We start from the raw sequence: 15,900 nt of genomic DNA, 5'->3' as shown, positions 1-15,900 counted from the left end.
TAGAATCATTCACTGAAAATGATAAATAAGGTCTTTCATCCCCTAGCTGAAGCAAGCAAGCAAGCAAGCTGAATTCATTCACTTCCTATCTAAAGGATCCACTTATTTCCTATTTAAGAAGTAAATGAGTGTTTGCTTCCCTTTGACAAGTTTGTCAATTGTATTGATCTTATATTATTATTATTATTATGATTATTTTGATCTAGTTTCCTGATTGGGACTAGTATCACGTGACCAAGATAGAGACTCCTGTAAAAGGCTTTTGCAGGATCCTCTTATTATCTGATTGGCCTAGCCCCGCTAGACCGCCTTCCTATTTTGGACTAGCGTCCCTGGGCCAATCCAACACCTTCTATATCTGAATCTATCTCTCCAAAAGTAAATTTAAAATATCTATCTCATGATAATCATATCCGTATTCTTACTTTTTATAATACTGGTTTTATCTATTAATAAATAGTTAATCAGCTATAGATTAGCTATTATCAAGTTTAATATATATATTAAAATTAATAAACTATATCTTATAAAGTAAAAAATAATATATCAAAGCTCTCAGATAAAGAAGTTGATTATATTATATATTAAATATTGAGTTTAAAGTGTACGCGTTAACTGCTATATTATTATATTATTAAAAAGTTTAATCTTCTTATTAAAATAACAGTCTTAATATATTCTTTAAAAAAGCAAGACTATATATGTTATAAAATATTTTAAAAATTATTTTTTTTACTAGTTAATAAATAAGTAAGATTAGCCTGGGCCTTTAAACATCTATATTAGATATAAAATTAATAAAATTAAATACTCTGGACTGATAAAATCTGGATAATCTCAGGCTTTTATAAATAAATTTATATAACTTATAAATCTGGTAAAGAACTTGATAAAACCTGTCTTTATATAAATCTTTTATATAAGTATAATTAGATATTTTAAATCTCTTTCTACAGTAATTTTAAAAGACCATGTCTCTTTTAGAAGAAAGAATAGAGAAGTATCAATACTAAAAGTTATATTAAATATATTCTTCTTATTATTGATAGTTTTATATACTTAGTTAAATGCAATGGATAATGACTTTAATTAATATAAAATAATATTTCTGGTTATACAAGTAAGATTATTATTCAAGAGTTTAATGAGTATAGAATCTTTTTAATTACTTAGCCAGTATTCTCACCAGATCTTAATCTAATTAAAGCTGTTTAGAACTGGATTAAAGACTGGATTAAGTAATACTACTCTGAGAATAAGCAGTTATCATATAATTAACTACATGAGGTTATACAAGCTGCGTGGGATGCTTTACCAGAGGTATTCTTAAATAATTTGATTAATAATATGCCTGCAAGATACCAGGCAGTGATTAACACGGAAGATGGCTATACAAAGTATTAATAATCATATAAACAGCAGAATTGGAAGGATTCAACCCCCTGCACCTCTCCACCATACTAACAAAATTACCGGGGTCAACCATAGTAGTCCCAAGCCAATAGGTAGTTTATATCAAATTGATTGAGTACGAAACTACTGGAAGGACTGCTTGATAACGGAGCCACACCCGAGAACTCTCCTTCAACTCTCTACTATGCTATTGAGAGTGGAGATGTGGGTATATTACGCCGCTTTCTCGAAGCAGGTGCTGATCCAAATTGCGAATACTCCTCGAATCCGCTACAAAGATCCAATCTCTGGATTACTTCAATGAAGCCTGTAACTGTTGAAGAGCTATCAACTTTGTATATGAATCTGGGCAAGTCTCTTGTGACCGGCGTCCATACCAATTTGCCGATTCTTACCGAATCTGGCCTTTATCGTGCAGCGCGATTAGGTCATGCGGAAGTGTTGCTTGAGTTGCTTAAGCATGGCGCGGACCCTAACCAACAGAATGGCGAAAAAGAGACACCTCTGTTTCCTCGCATCCAAGAATGGACATAGAGATGTCGTGCGGGTGCTTCTGGAAAATGGAGGAAATCCATATATCCAGAACAAGTACCTTCAGACTGCCCTCTTTCCTGCATCAAGATGGGCAAAACCATTGATCGTGGCTACTCTTTTAGATGCCGGTCTCCCAGCCAACATACCAGATATTTTTGGGAGCACACCACTGTTTTATGCGGTTGAAAGCGGGTCGGTAGAGACCATGGAGCTTCTGTTATCAAGAGGAGCCGATGTTAGGCGAATCAACGCCATGTTTGAGACGGCGCTGTTCGGCACAACTAAGTATGCCAATCCGGAAATATGCCAACTATACTAGCAGAGGGTGCAGACCCAGGGCAGATGAATCTTGCGAGTTTGTCTCAAAGGTTATTCAAATGGATGTGGATTTCAAGGCCAAGGACTTGGGTCTTCTCCAAGGAGCAGTAAAATCTGGAAATGCCGAGGTCACTGAAATTGTCTTGAATGCTCTCGAAGAGGAGACAATTTCTGCACAATCAACGGCCTCGCTTTTGGGAGCCTCAGTGTTGTGTGGCAATCTTGACGTGGTCAAGGCACTATTCAGTCAGCTTCCCGCAAACCCAGACATTGGGAGAGCTTTGTTTGCTGCCGTTTGCACTGGTAGTGAGCTGGTTGACTTCTTCCTTACCAATGTAGATGATCCGATTCTAGTTGACGAAAAGGATTCGAATTTCTTTCACCACGCCGTCGTTGCGAAGTCGTTGGCTATGCTTCAATTCTTGTTAGACAAGGGGCCTCTTCAGCAGTTTGATCTTAATTCCAAAAACAATTATGGATTTGCCCCTCTCCTATGTGACTCAGATGCGTCACAATAACACAGAATTTGCGAGGCTCTTGCTGCAGAGGGGCGTTTACCCCAACACTATGGAAAGTCCTAGAGCCGACACTCAAGCGTCGATGTCTAAATCGGATGTACAGAGCCAGTCGGAACTTTCCAAAGAGGCTTTGGACGCGAACGATCTCAGCGCCCGTGAGAATTGGGGTCACTGGTTTTTTTTGGCCTTTGCGGCGCACAATGGAGCAGATCACTTGGTTGAATTGAGGCTTGAATACAATGCAAACCCAGATCCCATTAATCAGTACGGCGTCAGGCCAATATGTTTGGCTGCTCTCGATGGAAATGAGGCAGTTGTAAGAATGCTTCTTGATAAGAAGGTTGATCCGAACCGGGTTGAAGGCACGAGTAAAGCACCCTTATCATGGGCACTTAAGCGACATTTGGTTGCTTATAGATACGATTCGTCAAGAATAAGCGACTGGCCAGGCTGCCAAGCGGTGGAGGCGACATTCAGTCTTCTGCTCGAGCGCGGTGCAGACCCCAATCCAAGTGACGGGTCGTCCCCAATCTTGGCTGCCCTCAGGCTGTATTCGGAAGACCTGGGTTTGCTACCACTGAAAGCTGGAAGCAGCCCGCATGTTCGTGATATGTATGATCGCATGCCGCTATTAATCGCAACCGCTTCTGGAATGGCACTGTTTGTCGCGGCTTTGCTGGAACTTCCAGATGAATGGACGGACCCAGCGATCACGGATATTTATGGCCGGTCAGCAATAATCGAAGCCACAAGGAGGAACAAAGTCGACATTTTGAAGCTACTGACCCTAGAGCCAAAAATGGATTAAGTGGCATCAATGATTACATCTGATTATGAGCAAATCAAAGTTCCAGAGAGAGATGATGACACATGTAAGGTCTGCATGGTTCTCATGTCGGACACCTTCAGTGATCATTAATCTTGCGAACAATGCCCTTCGTTCGCAACATGCAAAGATTGCAAAGACTGGGGTGTCTCATGTTTGAAGCCAGGACATGGAATGAAACAGTCGAGCTCCGATTGAATTGGAGTGGCTCTCTAGCCCATCCTTTCAATCTTAGAAGTCTTAGGAGGGTCTAGATAGAGATCCAGATTCTGATACGGTTGTGGTTTTCTGTTGGCTTTCAGAGATTTACTCGAAAAATGCACAGCGGTAATCGGCGTTGCGCTAGGGTGATGAATGTTCAGTATGCCTTATATCGATAGTAAATTGCTAATCACATCTGGCTCTGTTCTTATTCATTTCTAAAAATCTCCCTGAGTTGGATGCTCTTGCAGCATTCCTGGTCTGCTTGCTTAACACTGAAGTTTTCACCCGGTACAGGTTGGGACTGCCTTCCTTCATACCGCACATACCATCGCAAACGAAATCCCTTAGCATCCAATTTGTCGTGATTTCCCTCGCGGTCGCTTCTCGACCAAACCAACCACCTGGTGCCAGTTTCCTCTCCTATCCGATGCCACATATGTGCAAAGCTGGCTGAGTTATGTAGGAAGATAGAGTAGTCGAGAGTTGGCACCTTCCAGAGTCCAGCGTCCTCCCTCCCGAACTGGACACCGGTGATCAAGTCATCTTCTTGCAGAGAGAGATAGCTGACCGTGCATTTAGCAACGCTAACTTGTCCTTTCCAATCCCATAAATGCAGGAAGTAACCAGAATTTATGACATGTATGTGGCCAGCTAATTGGGCAAGTTTTGCACTAGGATTCAAGAAGTCTTCAATAAGGAATATCAAGTTTAAGGTAACACTATCCCGAACTAGATCAAAACCGAGCTCTATAAATTGCTCGTCTTTGTCTAAGCCGACAATGTTCTCGGCTGGGGCGCCATCATACACCAACCGACGAATTTCTTGACCGAGGCCGCACCCCAGGTCTAGCATGAATGAGGACGCTTTGAGATTGGATATGATTTCGCCATAGACTGGGGATCTAGACAGATCAAAATCCACAAACGATAGCATACCACAGCACGGATGTCGCACTCTGTCCCATCCCGCATTTGCCTAGCAATCGATTAGCTTTTCAATCTAGATAGCAGCACGCAAGAATCCCTTCGTACTATGTGCTTGACGTGCGACTCCAAATCATCCGATTTTACGTCTCTAATGTAGCTGCAGAGGAAAGCTTTCGTCTCCCTAGGCAGGTCTTCCCAAGCAAGGCGCAACAAATCCCAATTCAGGAATTCTGTAACCTGATGGGACATCCTATTTTATCGTAAATGGCCTCCTATGGGGAAAAACCTTCTTTCAAGACAATTTTGGGTTGAACTGACGTTGCGCGTTTTAGTAGTGTGGCTTGGTTGATTTATGATCCCTAGGAGACCGGAGGGGTTGGGAAATAATTCGAGCCTGAATGTGTCCCAATACGACATTTGTAATGATACTTAGGTAGGACAAAATAAGTAAAACATTAAGTGACACAAGAAATGTGATAGACGACTGAGGTTTCTATCACAGTGCGCAAGTGTTCTACTAGAACGGTCAGCTGCATTAATGGGAAGCGGGATGGCAACTTAATGTTGTCTGCGGGGTGTCCACCCCATAATGTGATTTGTCAATACTAAGATAGTTAACTAACTTTACATCAGCATGGCGTAATGGAGCAGCCCCTCCGGGGGTAGAAGGTGGCATAGATACAGTGGGTAAGAGATGAATACAACTAAACCCATAGACGGTGCGGTTTGACTTGAAGGATCAGTTTCATAGATTTGTCACCCTTTCATTCTGAAGAGAAAGAAGATGAAGCAGCAGAAGAATGAGAGTGGTGGCATTGGGGTAGTAATTGAATTAATTATAACTAGCCATTTCTATATCCAGATAATAGTCTATCAGACTAGTCTGGAAGTCTGTTGAGATGAGGTTCTTTTGTGGCTAGCGCCCCAAACCGCCGGAGAGTAGCGGGTGGACACTAATTATCTTCGTTCCTCTTGCATCGATTTGGGTGATGATAAGGCTGTAGTCGAAATATGTTTTGTTCAGATATACATCGTTTCTGTAAAGCAGACGCTGAGGGGTAGCTTGAGAAGCACGTGGGACTGCAGGACGCCTCGATGGTGTGGCTATCATAGAAAACACGGTTATTTTGAGACGAGGTTTCGCTATTTGTCCTTCGCTGCAGGACTCCGGCTGCATCCCTTCCGGAGGTGTCTGGCATGCACTGGGTTATTGAAATTAGAGACATGAGACATGCACAGTATATCACTAGCGCAAGCTGCCTGACCGACTCAACACATAGTTTCACTTAAAGAAACTTGGCCCGAAAAGAGAGAAGCCAGCACGACTACACCTACTCGATCCCAATGCCGTGGTGCCCGATCTAAAGTTGTGAATTCTCAGCCAAAGCAGTCGACATGAACGCAATGAAATTTCAAGGGATGGATGTAAAATCCTCCAAAGCCTCCAAAATCCAAGATGGTCTCCCGAAACCCAAAATCCTTCTGGTATTAATGTCCTTCATATTCTGTGAGACGACACCTATGACGGTGTTGTTCTACTGTATTGCCTACCAAGACTTCGATACCGCACTTTCAGCCACGGCCAAATCCGCATACTCTGAAGGGTTCCTTCATTTCTTTTTGAAAAGGACACCTCTCCCCACCTTCGAGGCTACCAGAGGGTATGCAGCGTGGTTGACTTTCCAGGGTCTATTAGCGGATCCTCGTCCGGAATGCAAGCTTGGCAGAATGAGTGGCCCAATAACATGATGAGTACTCTAGCATACATTCCTGGAATGAGTCATCTGGTTCAAGAGATATACAGGAAATGCATATTTCTGCGAGAATCCGGTTTGATTCAGCGGGATGGAGTGAATACTTCCGGGTTGTTGTGGATTGGGGAAGAGTTCTGTCCGGAGTAGAGTTACTATCCTGTACCGAGATCTCTTCGCGGTTTGATGAAGGAGGTAGACCTTGTCATCCAGAATGAACACGAAGAGTCCGCAAAGTTCTCTTAAAGTCTATCTGAAGCGATTTTTGGTTCCATTTTATCAACTATATCAGTCGAATCTTGATAACCTGCACTAAGTGCAAGAGCCAGAGATAATTCTTCCAGGGAAAGAGGTCACATAACAGCTGTAATGAATATGAAGAAGGGTCTTTGCCTTCCCTTTGTCAGGACTCCGATCCAATATTTTCTCGTAGGCTCTGTCGACAGTGGTAGGTAGGTCGCTCAGTATACGGTGGACCTTGCCTTTTGAGAACTCCGGAGTATTTTCGAGAACATCTAATATCAAGCTTACCCATAAGTAAGTCCGATTTGAAACCACAGTAACCCTGTCCATGAGCATTTCGCACTCTTCATTTATCAATGATCTCTGTCTGCTGATATCGTGCACTCTTCTCGAGATAACAAGGTTTATTTCACTTGATCTCTGCTCAGCCTCTCTCTCGCCACCACCACTTAAGTGGATTGTGGGTAGAATTGTTATGGGATCAGACAGTCCACGTCTTATATGCTCATAGGGTCTACTTGTGAACAAAAACTTCAGCTTGCTATCATTGTGGGGGCCTAAGTAGAAATCGTTGACAGCATTGATGAGCCGATTCCGATCCTCTTCCTGGCAGTCGTCTAAGGCATCAATGAGACAGATTATCTCGTTAGCCTTGGGATTGGCCGAAACCGACATGAATATATTCCACAATTCTAAGAATGACTCGGTCAGCTGGTCACCATCAGCGTCCACTTTGTCCAGGATTGCATCGTGCAAAAGGTGAGGCTGAGCAATGAATAGAAATATCGACATCGGAAGGGCCATACTATTCCGGTGCTCGAAACTGATCAGGAAGCATGGTATTGTTATCTTCCTAGACATCCTTCATTGACGATTTGATTACAACATGCTTTACTTCGTTGAAAGGAAAAGTTGACTGGTTTTCTTGGGACGTGAATCCGTGTCCTCGGAATTTTCTAGTTCATGCGGAGTACGCAGCTCGTCCATAATGACAGAATAGGTCATTGTTTCGGACACGACCACACAGTCACTCATAGAACGTATATACATCACAGATGAAATAACTCCACAAGAGATACCAAGACACTGACCCCGAACTTTGCCAGCGACAAGACCAAATACACTCAAGCTGTGGCTCTGTGCTGGGACAATAACATACCATGTCAGTACATTCCAGAGCTCATCTCAGGACTGTTATAGGGAGCTTACCTCAGTCCGTCGTCTAGCAACTACAGAACGGAGCGGGGTCACCCAAGGGCCAGGCGCAGCATCCACCTCCACACTGGGCGGCCTCTACCCATCGTGCGCCGTTACAGATTGCCACAGCGTTGAAATCGTCGGTGCAGTCATAAGTGCTGCTGCCGCTGCAGGCTTGGCCAATAGTGGCAGTTCCATGGACGGAGGTGAGGAGTGTGGTAGCCACAGTAAAGGTGAAAGCTGAGAAGAGTTGCATTTTGGGAATGCTAAAAGGCTACTTGGTTGAATTTAATATTTCGGAATTCGATGGAAAGATTGAAGATGCGATGGCTTGGGTGTGTATTAGGTAGTTAGCATAGTGACTTGAGATGGTATTTATATTGCCCGATGGGCTGACTGTAGTTGTGTAGGTGACCAGGCTTGGATGGTGCTAGTGTTGGTTACGAGTGCTCGTACAATCCTTATGAAGCATCTACTGGACATGAATGGACAGGAGTGTGAGGCGTCCAAAGAGTCGCTTTATTGAGCCCAATCCTCGACGCAAGTATCGTTGGATAGACTCAAAGCCACCCTTGGCTCTGCGCGAAGCTGTAGGTAACCAACGGACTCCTCCCGGACTCTCCGGATAGAGCCTGATAGCTGAGTTATGCTCACTGAATGGAATAGGTCTGATTAGGGTGATGCAGCTATGCCTGCATTTGGTACAGTAGGCTCACGTCATATAGAGATTTGATATGGCTGATCTGACAGCCAAGGACATGATTACGCTGTAGTCGCCGTGGAATATTCGGTGGAGACTCTCTGTGTCGATTAGCCGAGGGAGGATGCCGTGCGTGGACTTGTAGGATCAAAAAGAGCTCAGAGGAATACTTCGGAAGCCATTAGGCGAAGATGGCTTTTGATTGCAGTTGCGAGTCAGGTAGGTATAGCCTTTAGCCATAGTGCAAGTCACTTTCAGTTTTCATATCTCTTCCTTATTCTTCGCACCGGATACGAGATTGAAATGCAGGGCGATGATCTTCCCGTGTTGGCGTGTTAGGCCTCCCACAGATCGACATCCTAGATCTTAGTTCTGCGGGGCAAGCCCCCTGCTGATAGATGTACTCTGTATGTGTTAGATGGTGGCCTGATCTGAATACAGAGTCAGTCTGAAGGCGCAAACGCCGGATGCGACCAGATTCATTGTCAAGGGTAAGATCCTGCGAGGCATTATTCCACTCTCGACAGGACTCCGGGTACAAGGTGTAACAGGACGATATTATCTTTACGTAAGAATATAATCATACCGATTTATTGGAGGTATACCTGTAGAGAGAAGCTGTCCTCCTAGGGTACCGCTCTCCTTGGGTGATTGAAATGTGATGCCTCAGGCCGCAAGCAGACAGTGAATGCCTGAGGCTACGCTAACTGCGTTCGAAAAACTTTCCGAGGCGGTATAATTCTGCCAGGTATGTCCCAAATACCTTCCCAAAGTAGAAGGCGGACTAGCTTCTCCTCTACTTTCCTCTTCTGGCTGATGTGTGTTGCCCTCAGCTTCGTCTTGATAAGTACGTGGGAATCCAGGTCTGCTGCTCGAAAAGTTGCTGGGGAACCTGGGAAAGAAGTAATCACTGGGAAATGAATGCAGTGAGAACATGCAGCAGATTCGGCACAAATTAGCCCGTCAGGAATGCGGGGATAGGACCCTCAATGTAATTTATTCGGGGAAGCGATAGCCCGTGCACCAATCGCTGTGGCAGATAGCCAGAGGTGCCCACATCCCGACATTAGTATTGACTGACAGGTCAATCACATCGACCGCTGGTATAAAACTGGTGCCTAATGAGAGTTCACTTGCAAGGGTACTTATTTGAATGGCAGCGTTGGAGGAAGCTCGTAGGATTGACCCCTTGACAGCCATAAATGAAAATGTCTGGGAAGCCATTGGCCATCTTTACGTGCAGCAGCTTGCTGTTCGCGTCGCTCATAGGCGCCCAAAGGCGCGTAAACATATTCACCCTAGTGACTTGGTAATTGCTGACGAAATTGACAGTGACACTATCGTACTCGCTACCCGATACGGAACCAGCCTGGGTTTCGCGAACTATACCCAGCATGGAAACGCATCCTGCTTCACGCTTAACCAGAAAAGCTCATTGGTTACCCTAGACTACGGTACCGAAGTTGGGGGATTCCCCTTCTTCCATGTGGACTCTCTATCCACTGCAGTCCAGATCGAGGCCAAGTACACCGAATCCAAGACCGGTCTTGACGAGTCGTTTGGTGATGGCCCATGGACCTTCTCCAACGGTCTCTCTAATACCTTCCGCGTCGAAACATTCAATGTCACCTCACCCGGGACGGTGGAATCATTCTTCATTCAAGGGGGCCTTCGCTGGCAGAACCTCAAGCTCCTCACAGATGGCAGTGTTCGCATATGCGAGGCTGGTATCAAATCTGGAAATGACCGCACTCCGGTAAACAAACTGCCAGGGTTTTTCGAGAGCTCAAACAGTGTGTATAATGAAATATGGGCCTTAGGGCCACGCACAGTTCCAGCAAGCATGCATTGCTGCAGATACCGCACCATCAACGTGGGAAGTCACTGAAGAAGGAGTGTTTCTTCGTGGACAGCAACCTGCTCAATCAGTGGAAGGAGCGTCCTTCGGAAACTACACCATGACCTTCCAGACCAAGATTATCCGTGGAGGAACAGGCTGGAAGGTCGCCGCTGGTGTGGGCGGATTTGGTCCTTATTTTGTTCTTACCAGTGAATACCCTGCTGGGTCGACATTTGTCAATACCAATCGAACGATCGTCCCTGCAAACACACTAGCTGTCAGTTACGGGTGGAACCTGGTGAATCAGACCTCTCTCACCACCGGAAAAGTGAACCATTATACCTTACCTTTCAACATTAAGGAGGGAGAATGGTATGAGATCTCGACTTCTATCAATGCGACCGGATACACTGTTATCATCAATGGAACCGAGACATTTGTGGCACTGGATGACCTGCAAATCGTATCTGGTAGTACTGGCTCTGGCAGTCTGACAGGCGGTACCTGGGGGTTTGGGCCATACCAGGATCAAATCGCTCTTGTCAAGGATGTTGAGGTCCATGCACAGAATGGTACCCAGCTGTACCAGAATTCAATGACGCTCAGCTCTGTCCTCGAGGAATATGGGGTGATGGCCAATAAGCACACCGTCTGTCTAGATGGCGCGAAAAGGGACCGTCTTGTCTGGAATGGTGATTTTGTACACACTTATCGCGTCATCCAGTCCAGCACCTATCGCTCCGATTTTATAAGAGAAACCCTAGAATACTGGATTGACCGTCAGGCACCGGACTCGTCGCAGTACGCTGGCTACTTAAGCATGTCGCCTGCCATGGGCCAGTCGGCGAAATATGTTGACACGTATGCTTCTTTCGGACTTCTTGATTACCAGCTTTTCCTTCTCAACGTATTTGCTGGTCACTACAGAAACTCTGGCAACAAAGCGTTTGTGGCCAAACATTGGACAAAGATCAAGAAGGGTGTGGCAGCTATCCTGCCATTGATCGATGGTCAATCTGGACTGGCCGTCGCCACCGACGTCGGGGGATTTTTCTCGGGACCCGACAATGGCACTGCAGTATCGGGGCTACTTGCCCACACACTCGACCAGATGGCCGATGTAGCGTCCGCGATGAATGAGACAGATGTCGCGACAATGTGGAGTCATTCCGCGACTTTAGTCAAAGCTGCGATCAGCCAACGGCTCTGGAATCCTCGCTTGGAATACTATGCGACTGACCTGAGCAACCTGACCGAGCAGTCTATCACCGGCACTGCCTGGGCTATTCTTGCGGGAGTCACCAATGCCACGCAAGCAGAAACCTCCCTCGCGGCATTATCCTCTCTTCGGCTTGGAATCGGCTACAAAACGTCGAGCTCCGTTGCCAACGCATCAACAACTAATCTTGCGCCTTTTCTCACCGGTTTCCTCTTAGAATCAATTTTGCAGGAGAGTCGCAATAGCCCCAACTCAAGCCAGGCCAGATCTACCGCTATCAGCGTGCTCCTTGACCAACTTTGGGCTGCGATGGTGACCCAGGATGAATACTATACTGGTACAACTTGGGAATACCTTTACCCTGATGGCCGACCCGGGCTTGACCTCTACACGTCGCATGCACACCCCTGGGCAGCTGCGCCGACGTACGTTCTCTCGGAATATGTGCTCGGTGTTCAGACGACTGCGGCTGGATTTTCCGAGTGGGAATTCCGTCCCGCAATGTTGGATGTGAATGTTTCATGGGCACGGGGAAGAGTGCCCACTCCTCATGGGGCGATCCAGGCTAGTTGGCGGATAAATGGGGCAAGCGTACAGCTGAGCGTGTGTGGCCCTAGTGGTACAGAGGGTACTGTCAGGGTGCCATTTAATATCAAGTCGTATTCAGTAAATGGAGAACAACAGATCGATAGCAAGGACGGCTTGGAGGTCCATGTGTCTGGCGGGTCATGTACTGATATCCATGCCGTCAGAGGTTGAATCTGGCTGTATTGTACGAGAATTGTACATACCGAGTTGTCGCTTATAGAACCAATGAACTACATATGTCAAACTGATATATTTAAAAGGCTTTGTTTAAGGTACAGGTAAAGCTAGAGATGAGTTTCCCCCAGATACCCTGGACGCACGAGTGGGGTCCAACCCCGCAAAACCTAAATTAATAGCCAATTTCTCGCTTTTACCCCAACCCAACAATGCAGCCAATCCCAACACCGACTGGATGCGGTCTGCGGGCCACGCGGCTGGCCATGGCATATCCGCCTTGCTTGTGGCGTTTCATAACCAACAGTTGTCGAGAGACCCTGGTCTGGCTTCGGCTTGGGCCACTCCCTATGGATTGCTCAACTTTTCCAGCAGCTCTCGAGCCTTCTGATCGAGCACATGGCTTGTTTTTCGGTCTTGATTATCCCGAAGCTCCAGAAGCTTGGGCTTCTCCAGATGCAGGTTGGATAAAAGGATGCGCTTTTCCCTAGGGCTGCACCGTGGTCTTCGCACCCCGGATGCACAGCTGTCCCCTTTTCTTCAGTTATCCGCGCTACTGCTCCTTCTTCCGCCATAGCCCAACATGTGGCGACGCCGCATCACAATCGATGACAGGGCCATTACTGATGGTTCGGGCATCACGCTCAGACAGTCCCTTTTCCCTAATTTTCTCGGTACGAGGTCCCCATCATATTGTGTGATCTGGCAATTAACTAACATTTCTGCCCCCATTAGTAACCATTCTTTTCTTCCTCTGGGGCTTTGCTTACGGCCTCCTCGATACCCTCAACTCCCATTTCCAAGATGAACTTAACATCACCGCAAGCATGTCATCGGGTTTATCTGCTGCGTACTTTGGGGCATACTTTCTCTGTCCCTTAACGGTCTCGGGATGGATTCTCCGCCGATTCGGTTTCCGCGTAACCTTCATGACTGGGTAAGACCACCATAGGCCTTTCTTCTTCCACAACTAACCCCAACTCTAACAGCTTATGCGTAATGACAATCGGCTGCCTCCTCTTCTGGCCCAGCGGCGTCAAGGCTTCCTTCGGAGGTTTCTGCGGCAGCATGTTCGTCGTCGGCGCCGGCCTCTCGACCCTCGAAACCGGAGCCGACAATTTCCTTGCTATCTGTGGCCCCCCTCGATACTCCGAGATTCGACTGAACCTAGCGCAGGGTATCCAAGGCGTGGGAACATTCGTGGCGCCGCTTCTCGCCTCACGCGTCTTCTTCGCCAACACCGTCGATACACAACAGGGACTGAAGAACGTGCAATGGGTGTACCTGGGTGTCGCATGCTTCGTGGCCCTGCTTGTCCCGCTCTTCTATATCGCGCCCATGCCGGAGGTGACCGATGCGGACATGGGTCTGCAGGAGCGGGATATCTCCGAGACGGATGTTGGGCCGTTCAGGAAACAGTACAATTTGTTCCTTGGAGTGTGGAGTGAGTTCTGCTATACCGGGGCGCAGGTGGCTGTTGCGAATTACTTCATCAATTTCGCCGAGGAGGCGGGGTATAGTGCTGCCAAGTCATGTAAGTCTCTCTCTTCCTTTCCTTGTCACTTTGACTCGATGGTGGCTCTAATATCTCATCAGCCGACCTCCTCGCCGTCGGCCAGGGCCTATACACCTTCATGCGCTTCGTCTCCAGCGGCCTCATCACCGTCGGGGTAAAACCCCGCTACATCCTCGCCACATACCTAGGACTGTGCTTCATATTCGGCGTCGCCGCAACCACCACATCTGGTCCTACCAGCGTGGCTATGTTGATTCTCGTGCTTTGTTTTGAAAGTGTACGTCGCCCCGCACTCACCTCCACTCCCACCCCATACTAATTTAAATTAATACAGGCCTGCTTCGCCACAATCTTCACCCTCGCTTTACGCGGTCTAGGCCAACACACCAAGCGCGGCGGCAGTATGCTAGTAGCCGCTATCTCTGGTGGTGCTGCCATCCCGCCCATGACTGGAGCTGTGGCCACCCATACGGGCAACTTTCACAAGGCCATGGCGATCCCGACGGCCTTCTATGTCCTCGCGTGGATATTCCCCATCTATGCCAATACGGTGAGTCGGAAGCTGTTGGATGGACATCGGACAACGGATGTGAATGTTTTGGGGGAGAAGAAGGTGGTTGATGGGCATGATGGGGTGGAGGTGGAGTTGCGGACGGAGGACGGAAAGGGTGGGACGGAGAGGGTGGAGAATGTTGGTGCTGCGTAGAGTATGTGGTACTGTGGTTGGCTACGTGAAAAGAGTATGTTATAGTGCTTGGTGTGTTGCGATTATCTCGACTATCTAATGCAGCGAGCCAGTGAATCGGCTCCTCAACACAAGCTTATAGGTGATTTGCCAAGGCCGTTCTTCTTGTCACTTCATTAAGCAGCTGTGATAGCCCGCCATGATGAAAGTAGCATTTGCCCCAGTAGCCCTTTGCGTCGGAACTCATCAAGTTACTCACCAAGAACAAGACTCACTAGTTAAAGACGTCAAAGCTCGTGCAATCTCCAATTTCAACATATAATCCATGCCACCTACAGTCAAAATCAAGCGATACCAGCCAGCAGCCTCCCAATCCAAAAGCCCTGTGATGCGACCATCCTGTACCTTGATGTTATATAATATTGCAAATCCCCGTGAGTGAAAACGATTGGATGGGATATACCCTGCATCGCAAGGCTTCTTTGTACTCCCGCTTCGATCGGAACTCACCCGGCGAACCAGGTTCAATGAGATACTCGTTGAAGTCCTTCTCTGTCTCGAATGGGCCAATACGGTGGTCTGGGACCCTGGTACTTCGAATAGGAGTGCCAATGAGGGAGCAGATTCTCTTCCCGCCCCAGGGTCTCTTCCACTTCCGGATTAATTTCAGATAGAGGTCAAGTTGTCTCGTTATCGAGTTTTTTTTCTTCATCATTGAGTGCTTTGTAGGCTTCACCTAGCTGTTTGCCGGGTGCACGGGTCATCAGGATCGGAACTGGTGCGTAAGGAGTATCCGGACGGTCCTTATAGCAAATGACTTTTGGGACTGGAAGGCCTGCTTGTCTGGTAACTTTCATAGTCAACACCTCTTCTATGCGGGTACTGTCAGACCATTTCAGAAGTAACCCAAAGGGGAGTTAAGCAATTTGATTGTTGAAGGACATCCCGACCCAGTTACAGCATGAGTGAGAGAACAATCTCAGGTAATAATGGACAGGGGTTGGTAATATCTGGTCACTTGGGACTTCTGGGATGTTGTTTGGCCAGGTAAAGTCTGTGAGAAGGACTCGCGGTGTCCGCCATGGTGGCATTTTGGCTGTTGATTGTTTAACAGCCGTTGAGGGATGTGCAGAGAAGGTATCCTAACTCTGGACTTGATGTACGTCCTACTAAGGTTTTTATACTGATAAATCGATGAAGGCAGTGCAACAAACGGATTGTGGAACGTTCAATTATATGCATCACGT

The 15,900-nt window shown here is 46.8% G+C and overlaps 6 protein-coding genes across 6 annotated transcripts; 3 read left to right on the top strand and 3 right to left on the bottom strand.

Moving 5' to 3' along the window:
* Positions 1 to 1,897: 1,897 nt before the first annotated feature.
* On the top strand, positions 1,898 to 3,591 carry BO87DRAFT_390500 (ankyrin; the record flags this gene model as incomplete). The annotated part of the gene is made up of 3 exons (XM_025624936.1): positions 1,898 to 2,232; positions 2,279 to 2,600; positions 2,695 to 3,591. The coding sequence occupies 3 exons, from the start codon at positions 1,898 to 1,900 to the stop codon at positions 3,589 to 3,591; spliced, it is 1,554 nt and encodes a 517-aa protein (XP_025475608.1).
* Positions 3,592 to 4,018: 427 nt separating this feature from the next.
* On the bottom strand, positions 4,019 to 4,666 carry BO87DRAFT_318258 (class I SAM-dependent methyltransferase; the record flags this gene model as incomplete). Its single annotated transcript, XM_025619796.1, has 1 exon — positions 4,019 to 4,666. The coding sequence occupies one exon, from the start codon at positions 4,664 to 4,666 to the stop codon at positions 4,019 to 4,021; it is 648 nt and encodes a 215-aa protein (XP_025475607.1).
* Positions 4,667 to 7,681: 3,015 nt separating this feature from the next.
* BO87DRAFT_380109 (uncharacterized protein) lies at positions 7,682 to 8,256 on the bottom strand. Its single transcript, XM_025624226.1, has 2 exons — positions 7,944 to 8,256; positions 7,682 to 7,876 (listed from the first exon to the last, which is right to left on the bottom strand). Exon 1 carries the CDS (start codon positions 8,185 to 8,187, stop codon positions 7,957 to 7,959), a length of 231 nt encoding a protein of 76 aa, XP_025475606.1. The 5' UTR covers positions 8,188 to 8,256; the 3' UTR covers positions 7,682 to 7,876; positions 7,944 to 7,956.
* A 1,528-nt stretch (positions 8,257 to 9,784) lies between these two features.
* Positions 9,785 to 12,449, top strand: BO87DRAFT_446622 (Six-hairpin glycosidase; the record flags this gene model as incomplete). The annotated part of the gene is made up of 3 exons (XM_025628233.1): positions 9,785 to 9,940; positions 10,025 to 10,426; positions 10,464 to 12,449. 3 exons carry the CDS (start codon positions 9,785 to 9,787, stop codon positions 12,447 to 12,449), a joined length of 2,544 nt encoding a protein of 847 aa, XP_025475605.1.
* Positions 12,450 to 13,035: 586 nt separating this feature from the next.
* BO87DRAFT_446621 (glucose/galactose transporter) lies at positions 13,036 to 14,674 on the top strand (the record flags this gene model as incomplete). The annotated part of the gene is made up of 5 exons (XM_025628232.1): positions 13,036 to 13,126; positions 13,188 to 13,389; positions 13,442 to 13,986; positions 14,049 to 14,245; positions 14,303 to 14,674. 5 exons carry the CDS (start codon positions 13,036 to 13,038, stop codon positions 14,672 to 14,674), a joined length of 1,407 nt encoding a protein of 468 aa, XP_025475604.1.
* A 234-nt stretch (positions 14,675 to 14,908) lies between these two features.
* On the bottom strand, positions 14,909 to 15,744 carry BO87DRAFT_410063 (uncharacterized protein; the record flags this gene model as incomplete). The annotated part of the gene is made up of 4 exons (XM_025626292.1): positions 14,909 to 15,058; positions 15,117 to 15,359; positions 15,430 to 15,535; positions 15,596 to 15,744. The coding sequence occupies 4 exons, from the start codon at positions 15,742 to 15,744 to the stop codon at positions 14,909 to 14,911; spliced, it is 648 nt and encodes a 215-aa protein (XP_025475603.1).
* Positions 15,745 to 15,900: the final 156 nt, after the last annotated feature.

The sequence above is a fragment of the Aspergillus neoniger genome, assembly GCF_003184625.1.
Source record: "Aspergillus neoniger CBS 115656 unplaced genomic scaffold BO87scaffold_40, whole genome shotgun sequence".
Lineage (NCBI taxonomy): Eukaryota > Fungi > Ascomycota > Eurotiomycetes > Eurotiales > Aspergillaceae > Aspergillus > Aspergillus neoniger.
Note: the sequence above shows the minus strand (reverse complement) of the source record. Positions and strands in the feature narration are given on the sequence as shown.

Bases quoted from the DNA above. Each gene is read 5' to 3' on its own strand.
- BO87DRAFT_380109 (XM_025624226.1), bottom strand. From the start codon at position 8,187: ATGCAACTCTTCTCAGCTTTCACCTTTACTGTGGCTACCACACTCCTC.